This window comes from Pecten maximus, chromosome 2 (genome assembly GCF_902652985.1).
Source record: "Pecten maximus chromosome 2, xPecMax1.1, whole genome shotgun sequence".
NCBI classification, from domain to species: domain Eukaryota; kingdom Metazoa; phylum Mollusca; class Bivalvia; order Pectinida; family Pectinidae; genus Pecten; species Pecten maximus.
In genome coordinates this window covers 32618588-32645270 of record NC_047016.1, presented here as the reverse complement: position 1 = coordinate 32645270, position 26683 = coordinate 32618588, and the positions used below count along the sequence as shown (strand labels likewise).

Sequence of the window (26683 nt, the reverse complement as noted above, 5' to 3'; positions counted from 1 at the left end):
AGATGGGTTTCTAGGGGACACCAACAACCAGAGACATATGAAGAGGGTGTCTGGGAGACACCAACAACCAGAGACATATGAAGACTGGTGCCTATGGAGAAACTAACAACCAGAGACATGAGGACATGTGTCTGGGAGACACCAACAACCAGAGACATATGAAGACGGGTGTCTAGGGGACACCAACAACCAGAGACATATGAAGACGGGTGTCTAGGAGACACCAACAACCAGAGACATATGAAGACGGGTGTCTAGGAGACACCAACAACCAGAGACATATGAAGACGGGTGTCTAAGAGACACCAACAACCAGAGACATATGAAGACGGGTGTCTGGGAGATACCAACAACAGACATGCTTCAATTATTAGCCCAAATTAAATCTTCTTTAACTTGCTTTAACATAGTTTAACTTATGATCACATACCATTCTGATAAACGTCATTTAACGCATGCGCAACCTAGGCTTTAAATAAGATAAAAAAAAAAGATACAGCAAATGTCGAAACATATCCATAACCGAATCATACAGCAGTTTCGTCACTCTTCGATTCATCAGACATGATAACAGCCAAAACGCCAAGAAGTTGTCGAGAATTTGTATGTGTCGTGCTCAAAATAAACTGTTATTTTTTCGATTTTCTGCGTCGAGGCCAGTATTCGGTGTCAAATTCCTTTGATCTTATGTCACTTATCAGATAGATAAAAAAGAGGTTCGAACCCGGGACCTTCGAACACTAGCCGGATCTCTACCTGGTCACCGATGATCGACCCAGTCCAGTCCCGCTACCCACCTCCCTCCTTTTTTTCAAGTCTTCGCCCTCGAAGAGACACGAGACCCTTATACCACCACTGTGGGTATTTTAGTTGGGCGCCAATTTTGTAACAGGAGAGGAGAAAATGTAGCAGACCGAGGTTCGAACCCGGGACCTCCGAACACCCTACCAATTGAGCTACCTGGTCACCGATGATCGACCCAGTCCAGTCCCGCTACATACATATTATACATGTTTATTACAATTTTGTAAGCGAAATATAAATTTATCAAACTGATATATTTTACTGCAGCGATGAGCAGTGGACATTGAGATTTTGCAATTAAAAATATCGCTATCCGGCTTCTTTCGTTGATTTCAAATGTTGGCGCCGTAGAAATACATTCATGATTCTGTATCCGGTTTCTGTTCAGTTAAGATCACGTGGAGGCGTGACAATCGTGGCACAGTGATCCCCAGGTGACTCGAGGTAGGACGCACAGCGACATCAAAATGGTGAACCTTGGAGATGTTTTCCCCGATTTTGAGGCCGAATCAACACAGGGGAAACTCAAATTCCACGCTTGGATGGGAGGGTCGTAAGTGTCATCGTGTAGTTTATTGACAATATGTATTTTACAGAATCGTATATTGAGCGCCGGAGTATACACACACTCACACCGGTCGAGGTACATTTTTGTATCGCCTGCATTTTGTGTTGACGACCCTGTCACACATCCAGACGCATGCCATATCATATATAGATATATATATATTTAAAATTAACATTTTATTTGCAAGTGCCTTTGGCAACATACAGGGGCAGAGCTTACTCCAACAATGTTAGAGGTTTTACACGGCGAGATACTTTTGACTAGCGCCGTGTCGCAGTCGGCAAAATAATATCCGATAGAAAAAGAGCCGACCAGCGGCCTCTTATGTTATAGGAGTAGGGCAGAGCTGTTCCTGGTATGTCTGTCAACTTCCAGGTAAACTTAAAAACTAGAAATATCTTTAAACAAGAAATATCTTTTTAAAAAAAAAGGGACATAGTTTTAATGCTGGTGGTTATAATGTAAAACTGCTGGTGAAATAAATCAACGAACTAATGCATTTCAGCACGGATAACAAAATTATATCAGTTTGAATCATTTTTGAAGACTGCCTTTGAATCAGGAATATCATTTTATCAATGTGCCATTTGAAAAGATACAACCACTTATTCAGCTTGCATTCAATCTAAACTTTGTTTTCGTTTTAACTGTATATATCTGCATTTGCATTTACAACTACATTGAGCAATCACATATTTCATCTTGACCAGTAAAGCCACCTGTTGCGTCATAAACTGTCATATCCAGGGCAAAATGAAAATTAGACGGCTATGCCGAAACTGCTGTTCATATTTAAAGTACAGGTACCCTCTTAGCCCGAGTTTCCTCTGGCCCTGACACCATTGTCTGGTTTAGGGGCCCTACATCAGACATGGTGTCAGGGCCAGAGGAAACTCGGGCTAGTACCCTCTTAGATATGTCTATTATATAATGGATGTACTAACAGCATTTCCAAATGTTGGTTATAAACTGGTACAATTTCTGACCAATGCTAAAAATTATAAGAACACCCAAATTCATCAAACAATATTACCAGAGACTTAATACTGTTAAACTTGCATACATTATGTATATGTATTGCACACCTGTTGACTAAGACTCAATTTGATTTAATTGTATACCTGGTACTGTATGAATAATGTAATGAGTTATTTATGGAATACAAATTAAGTTGAATGATTTGTTATTGGAAATTATAACACAAAAACAAAAAGAATTTTTCACTTTTTATTAAAAAAAAAAATATACATCTGCTTGGTAATGTGTATAGAATCAGTAATAGTTTGAACTTAATTTTGAATTTAATTAACAATATATACTACTGAGTTTTGAATTTAATTTACAATATACTACTGACACGACAACCTTAATTTTGACTGGTACAGTGTACACATATACCTGAAACGGCAAATAATGTTATACGGTTTATTGATGAAAATATTTTTGGTCTATTTCTTAATCATATTCTGTGCTGCAAAAAAAAAAACCCACACTTTTTCACCCATGCTCAGGTGGACATGCACAATGCTTCGTGACAAGAAATAGATTAATTTCTGCTTCACCAGTTAACTCTTTTGGAAAGTTTTTGTTCAAAAGTACTGGTCCCAAGATGAAACATATGTAATGGTCCATTTAAACTGAATTAGTATCGCCTTACATTACCCAAAGGAAAAGGTATAAATTACAAGAAAACATGTACTCTTCATTAATTGGACATGCTAATTTAATATTTACAAATGTACTTGCCTCCGTACCAAAGCTATACTGGCCTTGGGCCACCACGGCCTTATTGTTCAAAGTAGTTTTATCACTTGATTAGTGAGAATCTCATTTCTCCTTTACTCCAAAACCTGAGCGTGTGTATTCCTTAAAATAGGCAGATGGGAAGAGACTGACTAGTGTAAAAAAAAATTTCATGATTTACCAGAAATGATTTAAGGATTTTCAAATTATTATTTAACTGTGGTTAGCCTTATCACCCTATGAACAACTGGGCCCAGACTAGGGTTTGGTAATCAGACCAGGGTAACACAATTTTGGGCATAATTCTTTCGATTTTCAAGTTGGCTAGAGTTATCAGGGGAGGTGCTAATTAAACTTTATTATTATTTATTTAGGAACTGTTTAGAGTTACATTGTTATTACATATGAGATAGTTACATATGTTTAAGACCTAGGTGACCGTTCAGGCCCATGGGCCTCTTTCTTGCTCTGGGATTGTAACAGTTAGGACGATCCTGGTATAAAATGAGGGTGGCCATATCATATTCTGAGTATACATGTTTTTTGACATTTTGGGAGCATTAAGTTGGGTCACCAGAACACTGGCTTGTGTTCAACAAAGGAAATGTATGCAAATTTGAATGTATTTGTAATATATAAATGAAATCCTCTGGTATAAATACATGATTGATGAATTTGGGTGTTTTTACTTTTTAGCATTGATCAGAAACCGTACAAGCTTATAGCCATCATTTGGAAATGCTGTTTAATTTATTAGTTGTCTAAATTAATATAGTCCCTAGATTTAAACAGGTGGTGACAGAATATGCACAGGTACAAGTAAACCCTAGGAGAGTGGCCATATCATCTACTGCCCCAGATGCTATTAACCTAGATATTTCTGTTATTTTTACATTTTTGGGGCATTAATTTGGGTCATTAGAACACTGGCTTGTGTTCAACAAAGGAAATGTATACACAATTGAGTTAACCAAATACCTATGTTTGATATATAGCTGTGCAGGTCACTGCACATTTTTAAAGCTGTCACAATGGAAACATGCACATACAGGGTGTCTTTTGTGCAAAAAAAAAATAGACAATATTTAATTTGTGTAGTGTTTTGTGTGGAGTGCTGAATACAGAAACTCCAAAGTCACCTTGAGACGCAACTTTGTCTTTATTCATTTATTTTGCTGCATTTTAATCTTGATAATGATGTGTTTTCTATAGAGGCATTTTGATTCAACGATTTATTATAAGTTTATTCCCCTTTGTTTTTTTATACTGTATATTTTATCTTGTGCAGAGTTCCTCTGACTCTGGTCTGGGGCATGTGGTTTTACCGTTGGCAGTGATTTGGTCATGATTTTGTTTCCACTCATTAACACTGTAACAGATACAGACAGAGTTTTTCGTTGTGTGTTTGTATAATGATAATATGCAGGTCAAGACTCGTCAAGTTTGGATTTGGTTATGGTAAATTCCTTTTTCCAGGTTATGAGGCCATTAAGTGTAAAAAAAATCACGAACACAGAAGGAGAGAAATGGGAGAGCCCTTAACACTCCAGTGGGAAATCTTTAAAAATTTAAACCAAAACTGTATACTAGCTCTAGATCTCCTCATCTCCATGTCTAGTGTCAGGGCGAGAGGAAACTCAGGCTACTCATCAAAGAGCCACTGTAAAATGACAATAATTTTTTTTTGTACCGAAGCAGAATATTTAAGCAGCATAAAAGTGAATTCACCTCAAATGAAATTTTATCCAGGTCAGCCAGTAAGTTATTTACATAAGCAAATGTAAGGTGAACGTACATCCTTGCATGGTCAACTAATAGCTGACTTTAGTTTTAAAAAAGCCATGAGTACAGGTCTTAAAAAAGCAAAGAGCACAAAAAAGTTCCATATTTCTCTTCAGTTAATGGCTAGGACATTTATCATCATATTCACAAACACGTTTGGAACAGAAAGGTCGGGTGGCACAGTGGATCACATTTGCCTTTCACCTAGGTGACCGGGGTTTGCTTTCCCGATCGCCTGGGTGAAAGGATATGAGGCCGTCTGCCTGATCAGGTGAGTTTTCCCCTTGTATTCTTTCCTCCCACTGTAAGGCCCCTCAAGCGCTTCCATCCAGGCCAACATTGGTTTGGTTTGTATTGGTTTAACGTCCAATTAACAGCCAAGGTCATTTAAGGACATGCCAGGGTTTTGGAGGTGGAGGAAAGCCGAAGTACCCGGAGAAAAACCACCGGCCTACGGTCAGTACCTGGCAACTGCCGGGCCCCACTTTGGTTTCGAACTCGGAACCCAGAGGTGGAGGGCTAGTGTTAAAGTGTCGGGACACCTTAACCACTCGGCCACCGCGGCCAACCAGTGTGATGTATATAAGTTGATATATAACTTGTTTCGCAATTGTTGTAAAATAAATTGTGTTTACAGAAATTCCTAAATCTATTATCTCTGTTTTGGGACCAGAGTGCGTAAGTTCAAGCACTCTGGTCCCAAATACAGATCTGGGAATTTCTGTAAACTTTATTTATTAAGTATTACTATTCTGTAAACAGGTCTACTTATGCCAAATGTAATTTTATTTTTACATGCAGAATTTGATTTGAATGATAGAACCTTTTCCCCTTTCATAAATAAATAAAGTTTTTCCATACAAACAATTTGTACATGGTAACATGTAAACTGTGTATAAACAAAATTTCATGAATTACAATAATCTACGGCTGTTAATGTCAGAGTCTGAGTAGAGTAAAATAAGACTTGAAATATTGACGGAAGTCTTAAAACTCAAATGGAATATATTTTGCGTAACTATTTAATATATTCCATTGAGTTTAAAAAGTTTTACTGAATCAATGTTAAAACTGTACTTTATTCTATTTGCAAATAAACCTTGCCCACGAATAAGCCCTTTTCTTTTCTTTATGCGAAATCATCATTTTTAAAATGGCAAGCTTACTAAGATGGGTTCACAAGAATACTATGTTTTAAAATGGAGAAGAGGACATTTTTGAGGATAAATACTGTAGTCTAAAATAGAGAATTTCTGTGGAGAGGATTGGCAGGTACATTATACCTTCTACTGTAACCCAACACTACATGCTGTATAGCCAGTTTTGATTTTCTATACAAGATAGGATATTTGAGAGCTTGAGTACACTGACAATGATAAATCACATGACAAATACTAAAGGTTGAAGTTCATTATCCTAGTGGCTATCTGGTCAGCTTTATCTCGTACAAGGAAGTCCCTGATCTAGGTGTGTGATAGATACTGTAAGAAACTTCCCAACACTGTAAGAAACTTCCAAACCTATCTATATCATGGCCAGTTTCTCAGAATGTTATTCTTGGCAAGGGATTGATATCCCTACGTCCTGAATGTGAAATACATTTATCCTGATGTGACAATGTGATTACTAGTATATTATTATTCATTTTATATCCTGTAATATATCTACAATATACTACCCCCAGTTGTTAGCATTTCTCAGGAAGGTGAGAAGTCGCTGACTGTCTTGTACTGTCAGCATTATTTCCTTGGACAAGTCACTGCAGTCTTTACACCTGCAACCAGTCTTGATAGTATGCAATTTGTCAGTCATTAATAAGTTGTTCCACACTTATGAAATTAATTAACATGTGTTAAACTTTTTAATGAAGGTGTCAAAATTCAAAATTTCAGCATTCAAAAACATAGTATCTACTGATACTTTGAAAATTAATGTACAGCACTAATTTTGTATTTATGAAAAACACCATTTCTTTAGTATTTAATATGTTAAGTTTGCAATACTCGGTTTTTAGTGTGCTGTAATTTTTAAGAATATGTCCAAAAATTGTTTGACATATTTTTTTCCACAATGGTGGTTTTTGTTTTTTTGTTACGATATACCTACATGTCTTCAAACATTGCTGAGCTCCATTATATTAGATGGCTCCAAATTACCCTTACAGACACAAAAATTCTACTTTGTTTAAAAAATTGTTTCATGTTACTTCAGATGTAACAGCTATTACGATATATATCACTGAGCATTTTGCACAATCAACATATGATTCATCGGGGATTGTCCATACTAGCCTGTTCATTTATTTCTTTGCCTAAAATGCTACCAGGTACACCTCTCCCTAATGCAGGAAGTTAAAAATCGATTCTGTAGGTAGATTGGAGTTTAAAATTCCAGATTGTGTCCTCGTAAATCTTGTATTAAGAATGAACTTATTTACCTGTAACATCCTGTTTGTGTATGTGTATATGGACTAACTTGGATTTTTTTTAGCTCACCGGGCATGTAAGCTTATATGCCTGGTGTGTCTCTGTGCAGTGTCAACTTTTCCCATTAAACAACTTCTTCTCAATATCAAAGATGCCCAGCGTACCGATATTAGCCTGAAGCATGCTGGAGTAAATGGCTGCTAAGTTTATTCAAATGAATTAACGTGACTTACATTCAAGATCACGGGGGTCAAATATGCCGAAATCTTTATTGGGTAATACTGTATAGCATGCTGAAGTAAAGGGCTACCAAGTTTGTTCAAAATAATGACTTTGACCTACAGCCATTCAAGGTCACAGGGGTCAAATATGCTTGAATCTAAAACAAATTCTTCTCATTAGCCAAGAGACCCAAATAAGGACGAAGGGCTACAAAAATTTATTACAATGAATAAACCTAGTCTACTCCTGCCTGGAATATTTGAATAAATCAGCTCATCATTTGATACCCACCATTATTTGTGCTTATATTTATCTTTTGATTAGCAGGTGAGAGATAAATGCCCATTGGGCCTCTTGTTTTGCCTCATTTTGGGAAGATGATTTTGAATTTGGAAAGCAAATTTGGGGAATTTAGCTTTACTGAAAGTAAAAGGAAATGAAATAAGTTGGGAATGGGCTTATGATCTACCCTAATAGCCCCCAGAAAAACATGGCCTCCAGACAATTATTATGTACCTATTAAGCTTGATTAAGAAAAACCATGAAAATTTATTATTATATATCTCACATTAGACAGTGACACATGTATAATTGAAGATACTAGATTATATATCTGTGTAACAATGAATCTGTCACCAATCTGTCATATTTCTGGTCATAACCCTGTTAAAAGTTAGTAACAGTGTTTTTGTGGGTAATTGTTTTACATGTGCCAAAAATGTCAGGTATGTCCCCTTAACAGAAATGTCAGGTACCTGTCCCCTAAACAGAAATGTCAGGTATACGTCCCCTAAACAGAAATGTCAGGTATATGTTCCCTAAACAGAAATGTCAGGTATACATCCACTAAACAGAAATATCGGGTACACGCCCCCTAAACAGAAATGTCAGGTACACGCCCCCTAAACAGAAATGTCAGGTACACGTCCCCTAAACAGAAATGTCAGGTATACGTCCCCTAAACAGAAATATCAGGTACACGCCCCCTAAACAGAAATATCAGGTACACGCCCCCTAAACAGAAATGTCAGGTATACACCCCCTAAACAGAAATGTCAGGTATACACCCCCTAAACAGAAATGTCAGGTATATGCCCCCTAAACAGAAATATCAGGTACACGCCCCCTAAACAGAAATGTCAGGTATACACCCCCTAAACAGAAATGTCAGGTATATGTTCCCTAAACAGAAATGTCAGGTACACGCCCCCTAAACAGAAATATCAGGTACACGCCCCCTGAACAGAAATGTCAGGTACACGCCCCCTAAACAGAAATGTCAGGTACACGCCCCCTAAACAGAAATGTCAGGTATACGTTCCCTAAACAGAAATGTCAGGTATACGTCCCCTAAACAGAAATGTCAGGTATACACCCCCTAAACAGAAATGTCGGGTATACACCCCCTAAACAGAAATATCAGGTACACGCCCCCTAAACAGAAATGTCAGGTATACGTCCCCTAAACAGAAATATCAGGTACACGTCCCCTAAACAGAAATGTCAGGTATATGTCCCCTAAACAGAAATGTCAGGTTCACGCCCCCTAAACAGAAATGTCAGGTACACGCCCCCTAAACAGAAATGTCAGGTATACATCCCCTAAACAGAAATGTCAGGTATACATCCCCTAAACAGAAATGTCAGGTATACGCCCCCTAAACAGAAATGTCAGGTATACATCCCCTAAACAGAAATGTCAGGTATACATCCCCTAAACAGAAATGTCAGGTATATGTCCCCTAAACAGAAATGTCAGGTATACGTCCCCTAAACAGAAATGTCAGGTATACGTCCCCTAAACAGAAATGTCAGGTATACGTCCCCTAAACAGAAATGTCAGGTATACATCCCCTAAACAGAAATGTCAGGTATACATCCCCTAAACAGAAATGTCAGGTATACGTCCCCTAAACAGAAATGTCAGGTATATGTTCCCTAAACAGAAATGTCAGGTACACGTTCCCTAAACAGAAATGTCAGGTATACATCCCCTAAACAGAAATGTCAGGTACACGCCCCCTAAACAGAAATGTCATGTACACGCCCCCTAAACAGAAATGTCAGGTATACGTCCCCTAAACAGAAATGTCAGGTAGACATCCCCTAAACAGAAATGTCAGGTACACGCCCCCTAAACAGAAATGTCATGTACACGCCCCCTAAACAGAAATGTAAGGTACATGTCCCCTTAACAGAAGATGTAGGTAAAACCAAGATTTTGCCGCATTCCTTAATCCATATACCTACTGTAGCACATATAAAAACTATGTGGGACAAATGTGCTTAATGTAGTGTTCATTTTAAGGTTGACCTGTTTCAGTTTTATTGGTAGGTGTTAAACAGATATCCTATTTTTTTATCTTTTGAAAAGAACTTTAAAAGTCTGGGGATGTAGTTTTGTAGAACGGGCTTTGTGTACCTGGCACATCTATCTTTTGTCACTTCTATAAATGTCGGAGGACATGTTGATTTCGGGCTGTATTACCATATTTTTCCTGAAAGAAGCCCCTCCCCTAGTGTGGAAGTTAAGTATTTGAAGTTTGCGGAGCCTCCGCTTATTTCTAAACTGTTAAAGGCACTTTTAATTGATTCTGCAAAAATAATTATGTTTTAATGTATGAGCAGGCGATTTGCAAATGCAGTAAATAGGTAACTTTTTCTATGGGCAAACTATGCCCAGGTACCTTAATATTACTGATGTAGATTGAGCGAATTTTCCTTCAGCTTGATTTGAGGGAATTTTCTTTAGCTTGGTTTGAAGAAATTTCCTTTACCAGGGTAGCTTGGTTTTAGCTAATTTTCTTTTAGCTTGATCCGTACAACACTGCTACGTCAAAGGAATGTATACATTTCTATGGTGGTTAAGTGATACTGGTTACTCCAGCTGATTATATTATCACAAAATTTCTTTAGATTACTTTTTTGAAAAACTTTATCTGTATAGAATAAACAGCCACAAGAGGAATCATTTAGTGTAAATTTCATACATGGTTTCATCCTAGGAGCTTGAAGGATAGGGTCTTCACACAAAGGGATAGCTGTGAATTTAAATGATAAATTCCTCTTTAATGGCTTTGCAGTTTCATACGATATGTAGATATAAATAGGATCTGTAATAAAAACATACTTAAGATACTTTTTATCACATAATTCTGAAAACATACATTTCGAAAGGTTTAAAATTAAAAATGGAGAGGACAATCAAGCAGGGTGCAGCCATCTTGTTGTACCATTCACAATTGATGAAATCATGTCTGACAATATTATGACATCACAATGGATTTGACTGGTGCAGCCAATGAAAATAAGGTTACATAACATAATAACGTATGCAAAAATATTACACAGACAAATTCACTGCATAAATGTACTTTCCTTATCTACAATTGCAGAACAAGTTGTATAATCGTATACTAGTCGTCGGCTGGGGGGGGGGGGGGGGGGGGGGGGGGGGGATCTGGGATTAGTACTGAAACACTGGAATAAACCCAGTTTGATCAGGCAGGTGACCATGTGTATACCTTTTCATGTGTGACCAAAGAACCTATGTGTAGCTCTTCATCCTTTATCTTGCCGAGACAAGACCAGATAGGTCAGTGGTGAGCCTATATATATATATAAAGTAAAACTTCCCAAATTGTTGACATGTCATAAAAATTCAAACTATTCATGAAAAAAAATTCTCATTTTTATCAATTGCAAAATCTGATTATTAAAAAAACCCAACCCAAAACAGTCCTAATTTATTCAGAACTAGGTGTATAGGAAATGACATGCTGGCTTAATTGTCTCCATTTAGTCAGTGGTAAACTAATATAATTACATGTAATTGTAATCATCATTTCAATAACAGTTTAAAATCAATATTACAAGTTTACAACAGATGATTTGATCTTGCTTTCACCAATAGTGTTCAAGTAGTTGAAACAAAATATCTAAAGCCTTCAAAATGGTCATGGTGTCACCCTTAATGGGTGAACTGTCACATAGAATGCCTGCGGATGTAAATATCACAAAACTTGTGTAAATATGAACGGGTCATGACCTTTATTTGTTGTGTGTCACAAGGACACCACACTATCACATGTAATCTCACAAATATCTGATAAATAAGAAAGCTGGGACACACTCGCGTACACCTGTACTGCTGTGTGTGGACATGTTATAGAAGTGGTAAATACCTGTACAGGTGTGCCCTTAAAATCAGGTACCTGCGTTTTAATACTTTAATCTGTACTGACAACATTGAACTGTTGGGGTACTGATGACCAACATAGAACATTTGGTGAACATTTTGTCAGACACTTAATCAACTGTATCATATGAATTAAAGAAATATATATATATGCTTGAATTGTATTCCCTATACACTGTAACACCTAGGATTCATTGTAAGTATTTTAAGCTTTCATTTGTGTACCAGGTAATGTATAGGGACTTAGCACAAATATAAAGTTTTAAATTTTAAATTATAAGAAACTGTTTTTGACTTGATCTGCACATGCTGTGCTTACAAAAACACATGCATACAAAATGGGGTGTGCTTCATAAAACCATGTGCAGAGAAAAATATTTCTGTGTAAAATTTAGACTTTTCTTTAGCCTACAATCATCAGATCAGTGTATATGTTTCTACTATCCAGAGGAGATTTCTTTTTATCAATGGAGCTCTCCAGAAAAATAAGCTGGAAAAACATATTTAGGTCACCTGAGACAAAGTCTCAAGTGACGTATTCTAGTCGCCTTTTGTCCGTTGTCTGTTGTGTGACGTCTGTTGTCCCTCGTCTGTTTGTAACAATTGAATTTACATTTTCAACTTCTTGTCGAGGTGAAGGGCTATCAAGATTGTTCAAATGAACGACATTGACTTTCATTCAAGATCACAGGGTCAAATATTCTAAAATCTTTAAATGACTTCTCATTAACCAAGAGGTCTATAGCTAGAGACCTGATATTTGACCTATAGCATGAGGGGTGAAGACTTTCAAAACTGTTCAAATGAACGACCTTGACCTTCATTCAAAGTCCCAGGGGTCGAATATGCTAAAATCTTTAAACAACTTCTCATTAACCAAGAGGCCAAAAGACCTGATATTGGGCCTATAGCATGCTGGGGTGAAAGGCTAATAAAAATGTTCAAATAAATGACCCTTAACCTTTAGCTTCAATCAAGGTCACATGGGTCAAATATCTCAATTACCAAGAGGCCCAGAGACCTGATGTTTGGCTATTAGCATCCTGGGGTAAAGGGCTTTAATGATTGTTCAAATGTATGAGCATGACCTTCATTCTAGGCCACCAGACTCAAATTTGCTAAAATTGAGAGGTGTGTACTTGCTTTTTGAAAAAAAAAAAAGTGAAGATTTTGTGTTTTGCTCACACATATATTTGGCCGTTTCTGACAAACTATAAAAGCTAGAGCAACCAGACTTGGGTTATATGTGTATCGTGGGATGTATAGCTGATTGCATTACACTCTTTATTAACATTTGTATGATTTGTTTGTATTTTCGCGGTAAAAACCTCAATTTCTGGACTTAGGAAAATCAATGAATTTCATTATAGTCTCTTCGAATATATCCTTGAGTACTCAAGTAAAATCTTTGATATATTGACAAAGCGGAACAGGCGACACATAATTATACATAATTCTTGTCTAATATTATCTTAGGAAACCAATTTTTCCCTGTTTTATCTTACTTAGTTGGAGTATCTTGTTTTCCCATCCGGCTGACTTCACCCCAGTGTGTACAACAGAGCTTGCCGATGTCCAAAGATTGAGTGAAGAATTCAAGAAACGTGGAGTGAAACTTGTTGCACTCTCATGTGATGACACTAAATCACACTGTGATTGGTCAAAGGTACGTATATTTCCGAGATGCTATGTTTGGACAATGGATTCTTTTTTTTTTCTGAGATGTGATTAGTCAGATGTATACGTACATTGAATATTTCAAAGACCATCCTGATTGGTGACAGGTATGTGTACTCCTGAAACCTCATGATAATTAAGTCAAAAGTGCATGATTTTCTGAGACTATGTGATTTAGTGATTGGTCAGGGGTACACACATTTCTGAGACATTCTGATTAGACAGCAGTATATGTAGATTTCTTAGATGTCATGGTAAGTACATACAATAGCTTACTGAGACTGTAATTTAGTGATTGGTCAAGGTTACGTATGTTTCTGGGACATTGTGATTTAGTGATTGATCAAGCTACATACATTTCTGGGACATTGTAATTTAGTGATTGGACAAGGTACGTACATTTCTGGGACATTGTGATTAAATGATTGGTCAAGGGAACGTACATTTTTGGGACGTTGTGATTTAGTGATTGATCAAGCTACATACATTTCTGGGACATTGTAATTTAGTGATTGGTCAAGGTACGTACATTTCTGGGACATTGTAATTTAGTGATTGGTCAAGGTACGCACATTTCTGGGACATTGTGATTAAATGATTGGTCAAGGGAACGTACATTTTTGGGACGTTGTGATTTAGTGATTGATCAAGCTACATACATTTCTGGGACATTGTAATTTAGTGATTGGTCAAGGTATGACATTTCTGGGACATTGTGATTAAATGATTGGTCAAGGGAACGTACATTTTTGGGACGTTGTGATTTAGTGATTGGCAAGGTACATACATTTCTGGGACATTGTAATTTAGTGATTGGTCAAGGTACGTACATTTCTGGGACATTGTGATTTAGTGATTGGTCAAGGCACATACTTTTCTGGGACATTGTGATTTAGTGATTGGTCAAGGCACATACTTTTCTGGGACATTGTGACTTAGGTATTGGTTTGAGGAACATATGTTTCTTAGACATGATGGTTGGTTAGAGTACAAATATATCGGGAGATATTTGTGACTCGTCTTTCTACAGACCCAAGAACTTCTGCATGCAAACATATGCTTGCTGTTTTGCTGGTGAAATGTCATTCCCCAGATACCAATAGTTGATGGGGTGTATGATAGCTTGGAGTCTGTATAGCACAAGACTAATTGCCACCTCAGTAACAGCTCTAAGATGTATGCTTTGATCCCTACCCAGGAGGTCTGTTATGATTGTCTTAGAGCAAGAGATTTAACCTAAAGCTACTACAGCGAAACCCCAGCCCTAGAATGGCCCTGCCCCTAAAATAATCCTGCTGTTGGCTGGATGATGAGCAAATAATCAAAGCAAAATTAAATTATTTTTACTTTCTCCAAATACCAACAGGATGTGATCGCCTACTGCAAAAAGGGGTCGAGTTGTCAGGATAAAGAACTGTCATTTCCCATCATCTCTGACCCAAAACGTGAACTGGCAGTCCAACTTGGAATGGTTGACCCTGATGAGAAGGATGCTGCTGGACTCCCTTTGACCTGCAGGGCAGTAAGTATCTATACAAAGACATAATGATATACCAAAATGTATGTACGACCTTTGAGAACACTTGCATGCTTTCTATAGTTAATAAGTTAGTTTTATTTCCATATACCTAAAAAAATAAAATGATACATATGCTGCTGTGCAAGAATAGTATAAATGTATTGCAAAATGATCTTAGAACCTTCCAACATCAAGTCTTGAATATTTTGGAGATAAGAAAAATATCTCCTACATGTTTGTTTACTCAGATTTCCTGTTTTGATCAGGTAAACTGAAAAAAGTCTTTTGACTGACATTGTACATTCATTTTTAAATTTACATTTTTGACTTCTTCTCAATAACCAGGGTCCCAGGGTCTTGATATTGGGCCAGTAGCATGCTGGGATTAAGGACTACTAAGTACAAGTTTGTTAAAATGAATGGCATTGACCTCGTTTCAAGATGACAGGGGTCAAGTGTTTGAAAACCTTGAAACAACTTATTTTTAACCAAGAACCCTGAGACCTGATATTAAGACTGTACCATGTTTAATGAAGGCCTACCAAGCTTGTTCAAATGTATACCTTGACCTACATTCAATGTCAGAGGGGTCAAATACATGCTGAGAAGATGTAGAGTGGAACTCCTCTAAACTGATCATACACAGTACATGAATATTTGGCTGGTTTATAGAGGGTTCAGTTTGAAGGAGTTATCTGTTTTGACTGGTCAGGATCTGGGGATTGTATTGGTCAGATGAGGTTTTCCTATCTTAGAGGCAGTGTTAATATTATGAAAGTTAATGGAAATAACCTTGTCAATGTTTTCATTATGGTCAATTGTGCCAAATGATTTAAACATAGATTTGCTAAAATTTGATATCATTCAATGTTTTATGAGTTTCATTTTGTTTATTGCCAATGTGTATTTATGCCATCATTTCTTTTTATTGATTTTACAGTATAGCAATGTTTAACTTTACGATTAATAGGTTAAAGTCAACTTTGCTTAACATACTGCAGAACACATGAGCCAGTACGAGATCTGTCAGGCCACCTGCTTACTGATCTATTTGAAGCTTGATGATTTATACATATGTACAATTGTATTTCAAGTTCCTTATATTAAGAACAATTCCTCTTGTTACATTTCCATATGATTTTCATTTTGATACAAGATTTATTTCATCCTGGTATTAGATAGGAGAATATTCTTCTGCTGTATTATACTCTGGTTTGTTTTAAATTTATTTGTTTTTCTGTTTAGGTGTTCATTATTGGCCCAGACAACAAGCTGAAGTTGTCCATGCTCTACCCAGCCACCACTGGCAGGAACTTTGCGTAAGTCAGGATCCTAAGTTTCACCGACTTTACTGACCACTGACTTTAACAACATCCAGTATTGTCGGACCATATCCATCAGAACGGTGACATGCCACACTTTCATTGCTGAAACTAGCTAGCTGACTTTTACAACATCCAGTATTTTCTGACCATATCCATCAGAATGACTTTACAGATGCAGTCATATCCAACACATTGATTTGGTCCCAGTGTTTTGGTTAAGCAGGTTTCACTTGACTACAGATCTGTAATTCCATAGATCAGACCATATTAGAGAATTTATTACCAGCATTTCAATAAGGTTGTACTCCTGATGTTGTAGTGCTCGATTCTGTTTCGAGACACTCTGGCAGATCTTTCATTGAATCAAACTTTTGTTTTTACATCCATTCCCTTAAAATCAATTTGATGAATATTCATGATATTTAAAGTTATAACTTCCTCGCATGAAATTAAACAAAAATCCAAGCTCACAGGATGAAGAATTTAGAAAGCATATTGTCTCTTATTAGCTGGATTGCTTAGCATCATGATAATTACAGGGCTTTTTCTTGGGGCTTTTTGGGGCTGTTATTGGGCCCTATTCCCAATTGAATTTTTTTCATATTTAAGCCAAATTCCCAAAATTTTTAGTTTACTCCTGAACAAATCGTTCCCAATTTACCAATTTTTTCCCCAAAATGAGACAAAAAGGCCCTTTCCCAAATCAGTGAGAAAAAAACCTGAATTAGTTAGTCTTCAGCTGGCAATGAGTATGTATTGTCACAAAAAAAGACAGCAAAAAACAGTCATTTAAGCAATGAACAGTGGTTAAATGTTGTTATAGTCGATATGGCAGCGAGATGTATGGTGGGCAAATGGCATGGGAACCCGTTATGGTTTCCATGCTACATTTGCCCACCATACATCTTGCTGCCATATCAACTATAACAACATTAAAACCACTGTTCAAAACTTATATTTACATTGTCTTACCATTTTCGTCAACTTTGAAAAAAACTAAACCAACACAAAAAAATCCCGCCTTTTTTAATGTCACATGACCCACTGGGTGTTATAGCCTGAGGCACTGGGTGTTATAGGCGTATGGTGGCAACTGCCCCTTAGCATTGTGTCAATGGGGGAAATGCGGAGCAAAATTAAATATAACGTAATGTACATGTTGTTTTATATTACAGAGAAATCCTGCGTGTGGTAGACTCACTCCAGCTGACCGCCACGAAAAAAGTTGCCACACCTGCTAACTGGCAGGTGAGTTGATCAATTTTATATGTCAGAAAAGGATTTTATTAATATTTGCTTTACTTTAAGTGTATGGTAATAGTGTAAAAGTATGATAGTATAATGTAAGAGTGTATGGAATTTGCAGTGTAAAAGAATGCTATTATGATTCATATAGTGTATGGTATGATAGGGTAAAAATATATTATAATTTGATAGTGAATGGAATTGCAGTGTAAAAGTATACATATGATAATGTAATGTAATAGTGTATGGTATTTTAATGTAAATGTATGATTAGCTCGTCTCTTCGAAGAAGAGTGAGAGCTTATGTTGTCACTCCGGCGTCGGCATCGGCGTCGGTTTTCCAAATGTTAAATTTTTGGTGCAAGTGTTGAAAGGCATAGTAATTTATGGTAATATGGTCCCTGTGGGGGTCAAACTATCCCCTGCCGGAGTTAAACTAAAAGATTTTTTGGAAAAAAAACCAGATTTTTGAAAATTTTTGGACTTTTATTTTGCGTTAAATTTTTGGTGCAAGTGTTGAAAGGTATTAATACACCACTTCATAATTGTACTAGGGTGCTGATAATTGGCAATAGAGTCCCTCTGGGGTTAAATTATCCCCTGCTAGAGTTAAATTAAAAGATTTTTTGGGAAAAAAACAGAATTTTCAAATTTTTGGACTTAGAATATTTCTGCTTCAAGTTTTTGGTGGAAGTGTTTTTAATACATCACTTTATAATTGTACTAGGGTGCTGACATTTGGCAATAGAGTCCCTATGGAGGAAGACAATCCCTTCCTGGAGTAAAACTTTTAAAAAATTGGATTTTTTCTTTTTAAATCTTTGTTTTTTTGTTTTTAAATCTTTGGACTTTATGTTAAGTTGATGTTGTGAGTGTTGAAAAGCATAGCAATACATGGTATTGGGTTCCCTGTGGGGGTTAAACTATCCCTTGCCAGAGTTAAACTGAAAGATGTTTTGGGGGAAAAAACACATTTTTTAAATTTTTGTGCAAATGTTGAAAGCTATTAACACATCACTTTATTATTGTACTAGGGTGCTGATATTTGGTAATAGAGTCCCTATGGACTTACACTATCCCATCTTGGGGTGAAACTGAAAATAAAACAATGTGAAAATGCTCACATTAGACAATTTATACCGGTCCACATTTTTCAAGGGAGACAACTCTCATCAGGATAATATTTTGTCAAAAATTGAAGAAATATGTCCAAAAGCAATTACATTTGTATTTAATATATTCATTTAATCTTCAACAGCATAGCTTGTCTCCCAAATGTTTGTCAATAAATAATTTATATATATATAAATTGGTATGGTTTTGAAAATTGCATGAATTCACAAAACATAATCTGATCAAGTAAACAATATAAATATTATTAATGCAATTTGCGAAACCATTCCAATTAATATATTTTAATTATTAATTGACAAACATTTGAGAGACGAGCTATGCTGTTCTCCAACAGCTCTTGTTTCTTTTTAAATCTGTGTTTTTAGCTCGTCTCTTCGAAGAAAAGCGAGAGCTTATGTTGTCACTCCGGCGTCGGCGTTGGTTTTCCAAATGTTAAATTTTTGGTGCCAGTGTTGAAAGGCATAGTAATTTATGGTAATATGGTCCTTTGGGAGTCAAACTATCCCCTGCTGGAGTTAAACTAAATGAGTTTTTGGAAAAAAAACAGATTTTTGAAAATTGTTTTACTTAGAAAAATTTTGCGTTAAGTTTTTGGTGCGAGTGTTGAAAGGTATTAATACATCACTTTATAATTGTACTAGGGTGCTGATAATTGGCAATAGAGTCCCTCTGGGGTTTGACTATCCCCTGCCAGAGTTAAACTAAAAGATTTTTTTTGGAAAAAACTAGAATTTTCAAATTTTTGGACTTAGAATATTTCTGCGTTAAGTTTTTGGTGCGAGTGTTGAAAGGTATTAATACATCACTTTATAATTGTACTAGGGTGCTGATAATTGGCAATAGAGTCCCTCTGGGGTTAGACTATCCCTTGCCAGAGTTAAACTAAAAGATTTTTTTTTTTTAAACTAGAATTTTCAAATTTTTGGACTTAGAATATTTCTGCGTTAAAATTTTGGTGCGAGTGTTGAAAGGTATTAATACATCACTTTATAATTGTACTAGGGTGCTGATAATTGGCAATAGAGTCCCTCTGGGGTTTGACTATCCCCTGCCAGAGTTAAACTAAAAGATTTTTTTTTTTAAAAACTAGAATTTTCAAATTTTTGGACTTAGAATATTTCTGCGTTAAGTTTTTGGTGCAAGTGTTGAAAGGTATTAATACATCACTTTATAATTGTACTAGGGTGCTGATGATTGGCAATAGAGTCCCTCTGGGGTTTGACTATCCCCTGCCAGAGTTAAACTAAAAGATTTTTTTTGGAAAAAACTAGAATTTTCAAATTTTTGGACTTAGAATATTTCTGCGTTAAGTTTTTTGGTGCAAGTGTTGAAAGGTATTAATAAATCACTTTATAATTGTACTGGGGTGCTGATAGTTAGTAATAAACTCCCTCTTAGGTTAAACTATCCCCTGCCGGAGTTAAACTAAAATGTTTTTTGGGGAAATAATCAGAATTATCAAATTTTTGGACTTAGAATATTAAACTGAAATATTTTTTTGAGGAAAAAACACAATTTTTTAAAATTTTCGTGCAAATGTTGAAAGCTTTTTAACACATCACTTTATGATTGTACTAGGGTGCTGATATTTGGTGAAAGAGTCCCTATGGAGTTACACTATCCTTTCTTGGGGTGAAACTGAATATAAAACAACATGAAAACGTCACAATAGACAATTTATACCGGTCCACATTTTTCAAGGGAGACAACTCTCATTAGGATATGTTGTCAAAAAATTGAAGAAATATGTCCAAAAGCAATTACATTTGTGTTTAATATCTTCATTTAATCTACAACAGCATAGCTTGTCTCCAAAATGTTTTTCAATAAATAATTTATATATATATATAAATTGGTATGGTTTTGAAAATTGCATGAATTCACAAAACATAATCTGATCAAGTAAACAATATAAATATTATTAATGCAATTTGTGAAACCATTCCAATTATTATATTTTATTTATTTATTGACAAACATTTGTGAGACGAGCTATGCTGTTCTCCAACAGCTCTTGTTTTGTTTTTGTTTTTAAATCTTTGGACTTTGTGTTAAGTTTATATTGTGTGTGTTGAAAGGCATAGTAATACATGGTATTGGGTTCCCTGTGGGGGTTAAACTTTCCCTTGCCGGAGTTAAACTGAAATATTTTTTTGGGGAAAAAACACATTTGAAAAAAAAAAGGTGCAAATGTTGAAAGCTATTTAACACATCACTTTATGATTGTACTAGGGTGCTGATATTTGGTAAAAGAGTCCCTATGGAGTTACACTATCCCTTCTTGGGGTGAAACTGAAAATAAAACAATGTGAAAATGCTCACAATAGACAATTTATACCGATCCACATTTTTCAAGGGAGACAACTCTCATCAGGATAATATTTTGTCATAAAATTGAAGAAATATGTCCAAAAGCAATTACATTTGTATTTAATATATTCATTTAATCTACAACAGCATAGCTTGTCTCCCGAATGTTTGTCAATAAATAATTTATATATATATAAATTTGTATGGTTTTGAAAATTGCATGAATTCACAAAGCATAATCTGATCAAGTAAACAATATAAATATTATTAATGCAATTTGTGAAACCATTCCAATTAATATATTTTAATTATTTATTGACAAACATTTGCGAGACGAGCTATGCTGTTCTCCAACAGCCCTTGTTTTTTAATGTAATAATTGTGGTATTATAGTGTAAAAGTGTGATATTATAATGTACTAGTGTATAGTATTATAATGTAATAATGTATTCTTTGTGTTGTATCATAAAAGGCCGGTGGTGAGGTGATGGTTGTTCCATCACTGTCGAAGGAAGAAGCATTGGCTCAATTCCCCAACCATGAGGTCTTCGATGTTCCATCCAAGAAGTCGTACATTCGCCTCACAACGCTGGACTAAAATATATGCTGGCGAAAGTTGATCGCCAAACAGATTAAGCAAACCATTGTACATGTATATCTAGAGATAAAAGTACGAAAGTATATCACGATGGCTCTGGAAGGTTTATGTGTTTTGACAACAGATTGAGATATCTTGGATAACCATGGTGTTGCTAGTCCAGTTTGTATATGAACCGGCCACATCTATACTCTAACTCATGACTAACCTCTCAATTAAGGGGCCGCTACTCTTGGACATAAAGTGTCCTAATCAGCCCTGGAAAATATATTGTTATTGAATAACTGTGTCCACATATATTTACAATGGCTTAATCTACATCATTGTAAATTAACATCAATTGTTTCATTAACTTACACTGAATAGAAAGTGCTTTACCTTCCTTTTTTAAAAGCCCCTTTGTAACAGTTTAGTTTTCTACCTGTATCAGTGGTTTCATAAAATGGCTTGTTATCCAAAATGTAGGTTGGTTGTATTGTGTTAAAATGGATTTGATTGTTAATTATTCATCTGCTAGCTTTCTTGTCTTTATTCCACATACAGCTTTTGTTTAGAAAAATTTAAGGAAAATGTTTTGCTGAAATGATTGTGACTTTTTATCATTCAGTTCAAATTGTTTTGAAAAAAAGCCATTTCTAGCAGTTTTGATGTTGCTTCCTGTTAATCCTTACGGTGTATATTAGGTTTTACTTTTTGTATTGTTAAATTGTTGAGTCTAAGCATTTATATTTTTAAAATACATTCATTAACCTCTGCTTGATTAAAACAGCTTCTACACAATATACATCAATAAACACTTGTACTGTATCACACATGATTTTTGTTTTATTTGCAGTAGTTTTATAACACAGACATACATTTCCTGAGACTGGAGACTTCCCCTTACATATACATATATTGCTACTTTTATCAGGTTTTTTTATGATGAAATTAGGTGAAAATAATTTCCAATGAAATTGTATTGTCTAGCTTATTATATATCTATGATTGTATTGGTGAAAGACAGATATTTCTACTTTAAACAATGGCATAAATGTACTAGGAACTGGTGGGAGAAGAAACTATCCACCTTAAACATGGCCTGAATGTATTGGGGAGATGAAACTTTAACTGGAAACAAGGCCTGAATGTATTAGGAATGAGTGGGAGACGAAACTTTTACTGGAAACAAGGCCTGAATGTATTAGGAATGAGTGGGAGACGAAACTTTTACTGGAAACAAGGCCTGAATGTATTAGGAATGAGTGGGAGACGAAACATTTACTGGAAACAAGGCCTGAATGTATTGGGAACCAATGGGAGACGACACTTTTACTGGAAACAAGGTCTGAATGTATTGGGAACCAATGGGAGACGAAACTTTTACTGGAAACAAGGCCTGAATGTATTGAGAACCAGTGGGAGACAACTGTGTCTGTGAGATAGAACTTTCTACCTTATACAAGGTCTGAATGTATTGGGAACCAGTTGGAGACCGAACATTCTACTTGAAACAAGGCCTGAATGATTTGGAACTTTCTACCTGAAATAATTAGGTCACAAATGTATTTGAAACCAGTGGGAGATGGAACTTCCTACTTTAAACAATCTGGCGAAATTTTATTAGAACTATTGAAATTCTAGACAAAAAAGAACCAGTGGGAGACAACACTTTTACTGGAAACAAGGCCTGAATGTATTGGGAATGAGTGGGAGACGACACTTTTACTGGAAACAAGGCCTGAATGTATTGGGAACCAATGGGAGACGACACTTTTACTGGAAACAAGGTCTGAATGTATTGGGAACCAATGGGAGACGACACTTTTACTGGAAACAAGGCCTGAATGTATTCGGAATGAGTGGGAGACGACACTTTTACTGGAAACAAGGCCTGAATGTATTGGGAACCATTGGGAGATGACACTTTTACTGGAAACAAGGCCTGAATGTATTGGGAATGAGTGGGAGACGACACTTTGACTGGAAACAAGGCCTGAATGTATTGGGAACCAATGGGAGACGACACTTTTACTGGAAACAAGGTCTGAATGTATTGGGAACCAATGGGAGACGACACTTTTACTGGAAACAAGGTCTGAATGTATTGGGAATGAGTGGGAGACGACACTTTTACTGGAAACAAGGCCTGAATGTATTGGGAATGAGTGGGAGACGACACTTTTACTGGAAACAAGGCCTGAATGTTTTGGGGAACCAATGGGAGACGACACTTTTACTGGAAACAAGGTCTGAATGTATTGGGAACCAGTGGGAGACGACACTTTTACTGGAAACAAGGCCTGAATGTATTGGGAATGAGTGGGAGACGACACTTTTACTGGAAACAAGGTCTGAATGTATTGGGAATGAGTGGGAGACGAAACTTTTACTGGAAACAAGGCCTGAATGTATAAGGAACCAGTGTGAGACAGAACTTTCTACCTTATACAAGGTCTGAATGTATTGGGAACCAGTTGGAGACCGAACATTCTACTTGAAACAAGGCCTGAATGATTTGGAACTTTCTACCTGAAATAATTAGGTCACAAATGTATTTGAAACCAGTGGGAGATGGAACTTCCTACTTTAAACAATCTGGCGAAATTTTATTAGAACTATTGAAATTCTAGACAAAAAATAAATTGTGTGCAGTATGTATATCTAACAATCTAATATATACTTTCCTGGTTGACATCCTATAGTGTTCGAAAAGTCATGACACACCTGCAAACAATTGTAGCTTACGCAATAATAGACTTGATTAATAAAAGCTGCTCATCTTTTTAGTCACATTCAGAATAACAAACTAGCTAGACCTTAATTTCAGACATTTAAATATTCAGGATACCTTTTAGAAGATCCGGTGTTATATTTTCTTCCTGTGAACACAGATTTAAAATACATTTTAGTTTCTATTATTTATTTAACTTAAATTATGAGAGTAAATTTTACTGAAGATCAAACTGTTTGTGACTTTTCTTCTGAAAATATGGAGCTAAATACTGGAGATTGGAGATCATATTGTATTTAAAAAATAAAAAATAAAAAAAAATAAAAAATTCTCACACCGCAATATATTCAAGATACAGAATATATTTTAAATTGTAGAAGTACAGAGTATAAGGTCAGTTTACTAGCATAGTCTAGCAGGAATTTCCCTTTAGACTAGCGGTATAATAGCACAGTCTAGCCGGAATTTCCCTTTAGACTAGTGGTATACAGGCATAGTCTAGCAGGAATTTACCTTTAGCCTAGTGGTATACTGGTACAGTCTAGCGGGAATTTCCCTTTAAACTAACGAATACTAGCACAGTCTAGCAGGAATTTCCCTTTAGACTAGCGGTATAATAGCACAGTCTAGCTGGAATTTCCCTTTAGACTAGTGGTATACAGGCATAGTCTAGCCGGAATTTACCTTTAGCCTAGTGGTATACTGGTACAGTCTAGCGGGAATTTCCCTTTAAACTAACGAATACTAGCACAGTCTAGCGGGAATTTCCCTTTAGACTAGTGGTATATTAGCACAGTCTAGCGGGAATTTCCCTTTAGCCTAGTGGTATACTAGCACAGTCTAGCCGGAATTTCCTAATAGACTAGTGGTATACTAGCACAGTCTAGCCGGAATTTCCCTTATAGACTAGTGGTATACTGGTTCAGTCTAGCGGGAATTTCCCTTTTAGACTAGTGGTATTCCAGCACAGTCTAGCGGGAATTTCCCTTTAGACTAGCGGTATAATAGCACAGTCTAGCTGGACTTTCCCTTTAGACTAGCGGTATAATAGCACAGTCTAGCTGGACTTTCCCTTTAGACTAGCGGTATAATAGCACAGTCTAGCTGGAATTTCCCTTTAGACTAGTGGTATACAAGCATAGTCTAGCCGGAATTTACCTTTAGCCTAGTGGTATACTGGTACAGTCTAGCGGGAATTTCCCTTTCAACTAACGAATACTAGCACAGTCTAGCGGGAATTTCCCTTTAGACTAGTGGTATATTAGCACAGTCTAGCGGGAATTTCCCTTTAGCCTAGTGGTATACTAGCACAGTCTAGCGGGAATTTCCTTATAGACTAGTGGTTTGCTAGCACATTCTAGCGGGAATTTCCTTATAGACTAGTGATATACTAGCACAGTCTAGCCGGAATTTACCTTTAGCCTAGTGGTATACTGGTTCAGTCGAGCGGGAATTTCCCTTTAGACTAGTGGTATTCCAGCACAGTCTAGCGGGAATTTCCCTTTAGACTAGCGGTATAAAAGCACAGTCTAGCGGGATTTTCCCTTTAGACTATCGGTATAATAGCACAGTCTAGATGGACTTTCCCTTTAGACTAGCGGTATAATAGCACAGTCTAGCGGGAATTTCCTTATAGACTAGTGGTATACTAGCACAGTCTAGCCGTAATTTCCTTATAGACTAGTGGTATACTAGCACAGTCTAGCGGGAATTTCCCTTTTAGACTAGTGGTATACTGGTTCAGTCTAGCGGGAATTTCCCTTTAGACTAGCGGTATACTAGCACAGTCTAGCGGGAATTTCCCTTTAGACTAGTGGTATATTAGCACAGTCTAGCGGGAATTTCCCTTTAGCCTAGTGGTATACTAGCACAGTCTAGCGGGAATTTCCTTATAGACTAGTGGTTTGCTAGCACAGTCTAGCGGGAATTTCCTTATAGACTAGTGATATACTAGCACAGTCTAGCCGGAATTTACCTTTAGCCTAGTGGTATACTGGTTCAGTCGAGCGATAATTTCCCTTTAGACTAGTGGTATTCCAGCACAGTCTAGCTGGACTTTCCCTTTAGACTAGCGGTATAATAGCACAGTCTAGCTGGAATTTCCCTTTAGACTAGTGGTATACAAGCATAGTCTTGCGGGAATATCCCTTTAGCCTAGTGGTATACTAGCACAGCCTAGCATGGATTTCCTTATAGACTAGTGATATACTAGCACAGCCTAGCAGGAATTTCCTTATAAACTAGTGGTATACTTGCACAGTCTAGCGGGAATTTCCCTTAAGACTAGTGGTATATTAGCACAGTCTAGCGGGAATTTCCCTTTAGCCTAGTGGTATACTAGCACAGCCTAGCATGGATTTCCTTATAGACTAGTGATATACTAGCACAGCCTAGCAGGAATTTCCTTATAGACTAGTGG

General features: G+C 36.5%; 1 protein-coding gene across 1 annotated transcript; it reads left to right on the top strand.

Annotated features, from left to right (window-relative positions):
* The first annotated feature begins 1192 nt into the window (after nucleotides 1-1192).
* Nucleotides 1193-22361, top strand: LOC117321821 (peroxiredoxin-6-like). Its single transcript, XM_033876402.1, has 6 exons — nucleotides 1193-1357; nucleotides 13253-13409; nucleotides 14787-14942; nucleotides 16185-16258; nucleotides 17440-17512; nucleotides 21426-22361. The coding sequence occupies exons 1-6, from the start codon at nucleotides 1272-1274 to the stop codon at nucleotides 21549-21551; spliced, it is 672 nt and encodes a 223-aa protein (XP_033732293.1). The 5' UTR covers nucleotides 1193-1271; the 3' UTR covers nucleotides 21552-22361.
* Nucleotides 22362-26683: the final 4322 nt, after the last annotated feature.

Coding starts and splice junctions, on each gene's coding strand:
- LOC117321821 (XM_033876402.1), top strand. CDS start 1,272: ATGGTGAACCTTGGAGATGTTTTCCCCGATTTTGAGGCCGAATCAACA. Junction 16,259..17,439: donor ACCACTGGCAGGAACTTTGC/GTAAGTCAGGAT, acceptor TTTATATTACAG/AGAAATCCTGCGTGTGGTAG. Junction 17,513..21,425: donor CCACACCTGCTAACTGGCAG/GTGAGTTGATCA, acceptor GTATCATAAAAG/GCCGGTGGTGAGGTGATGGT.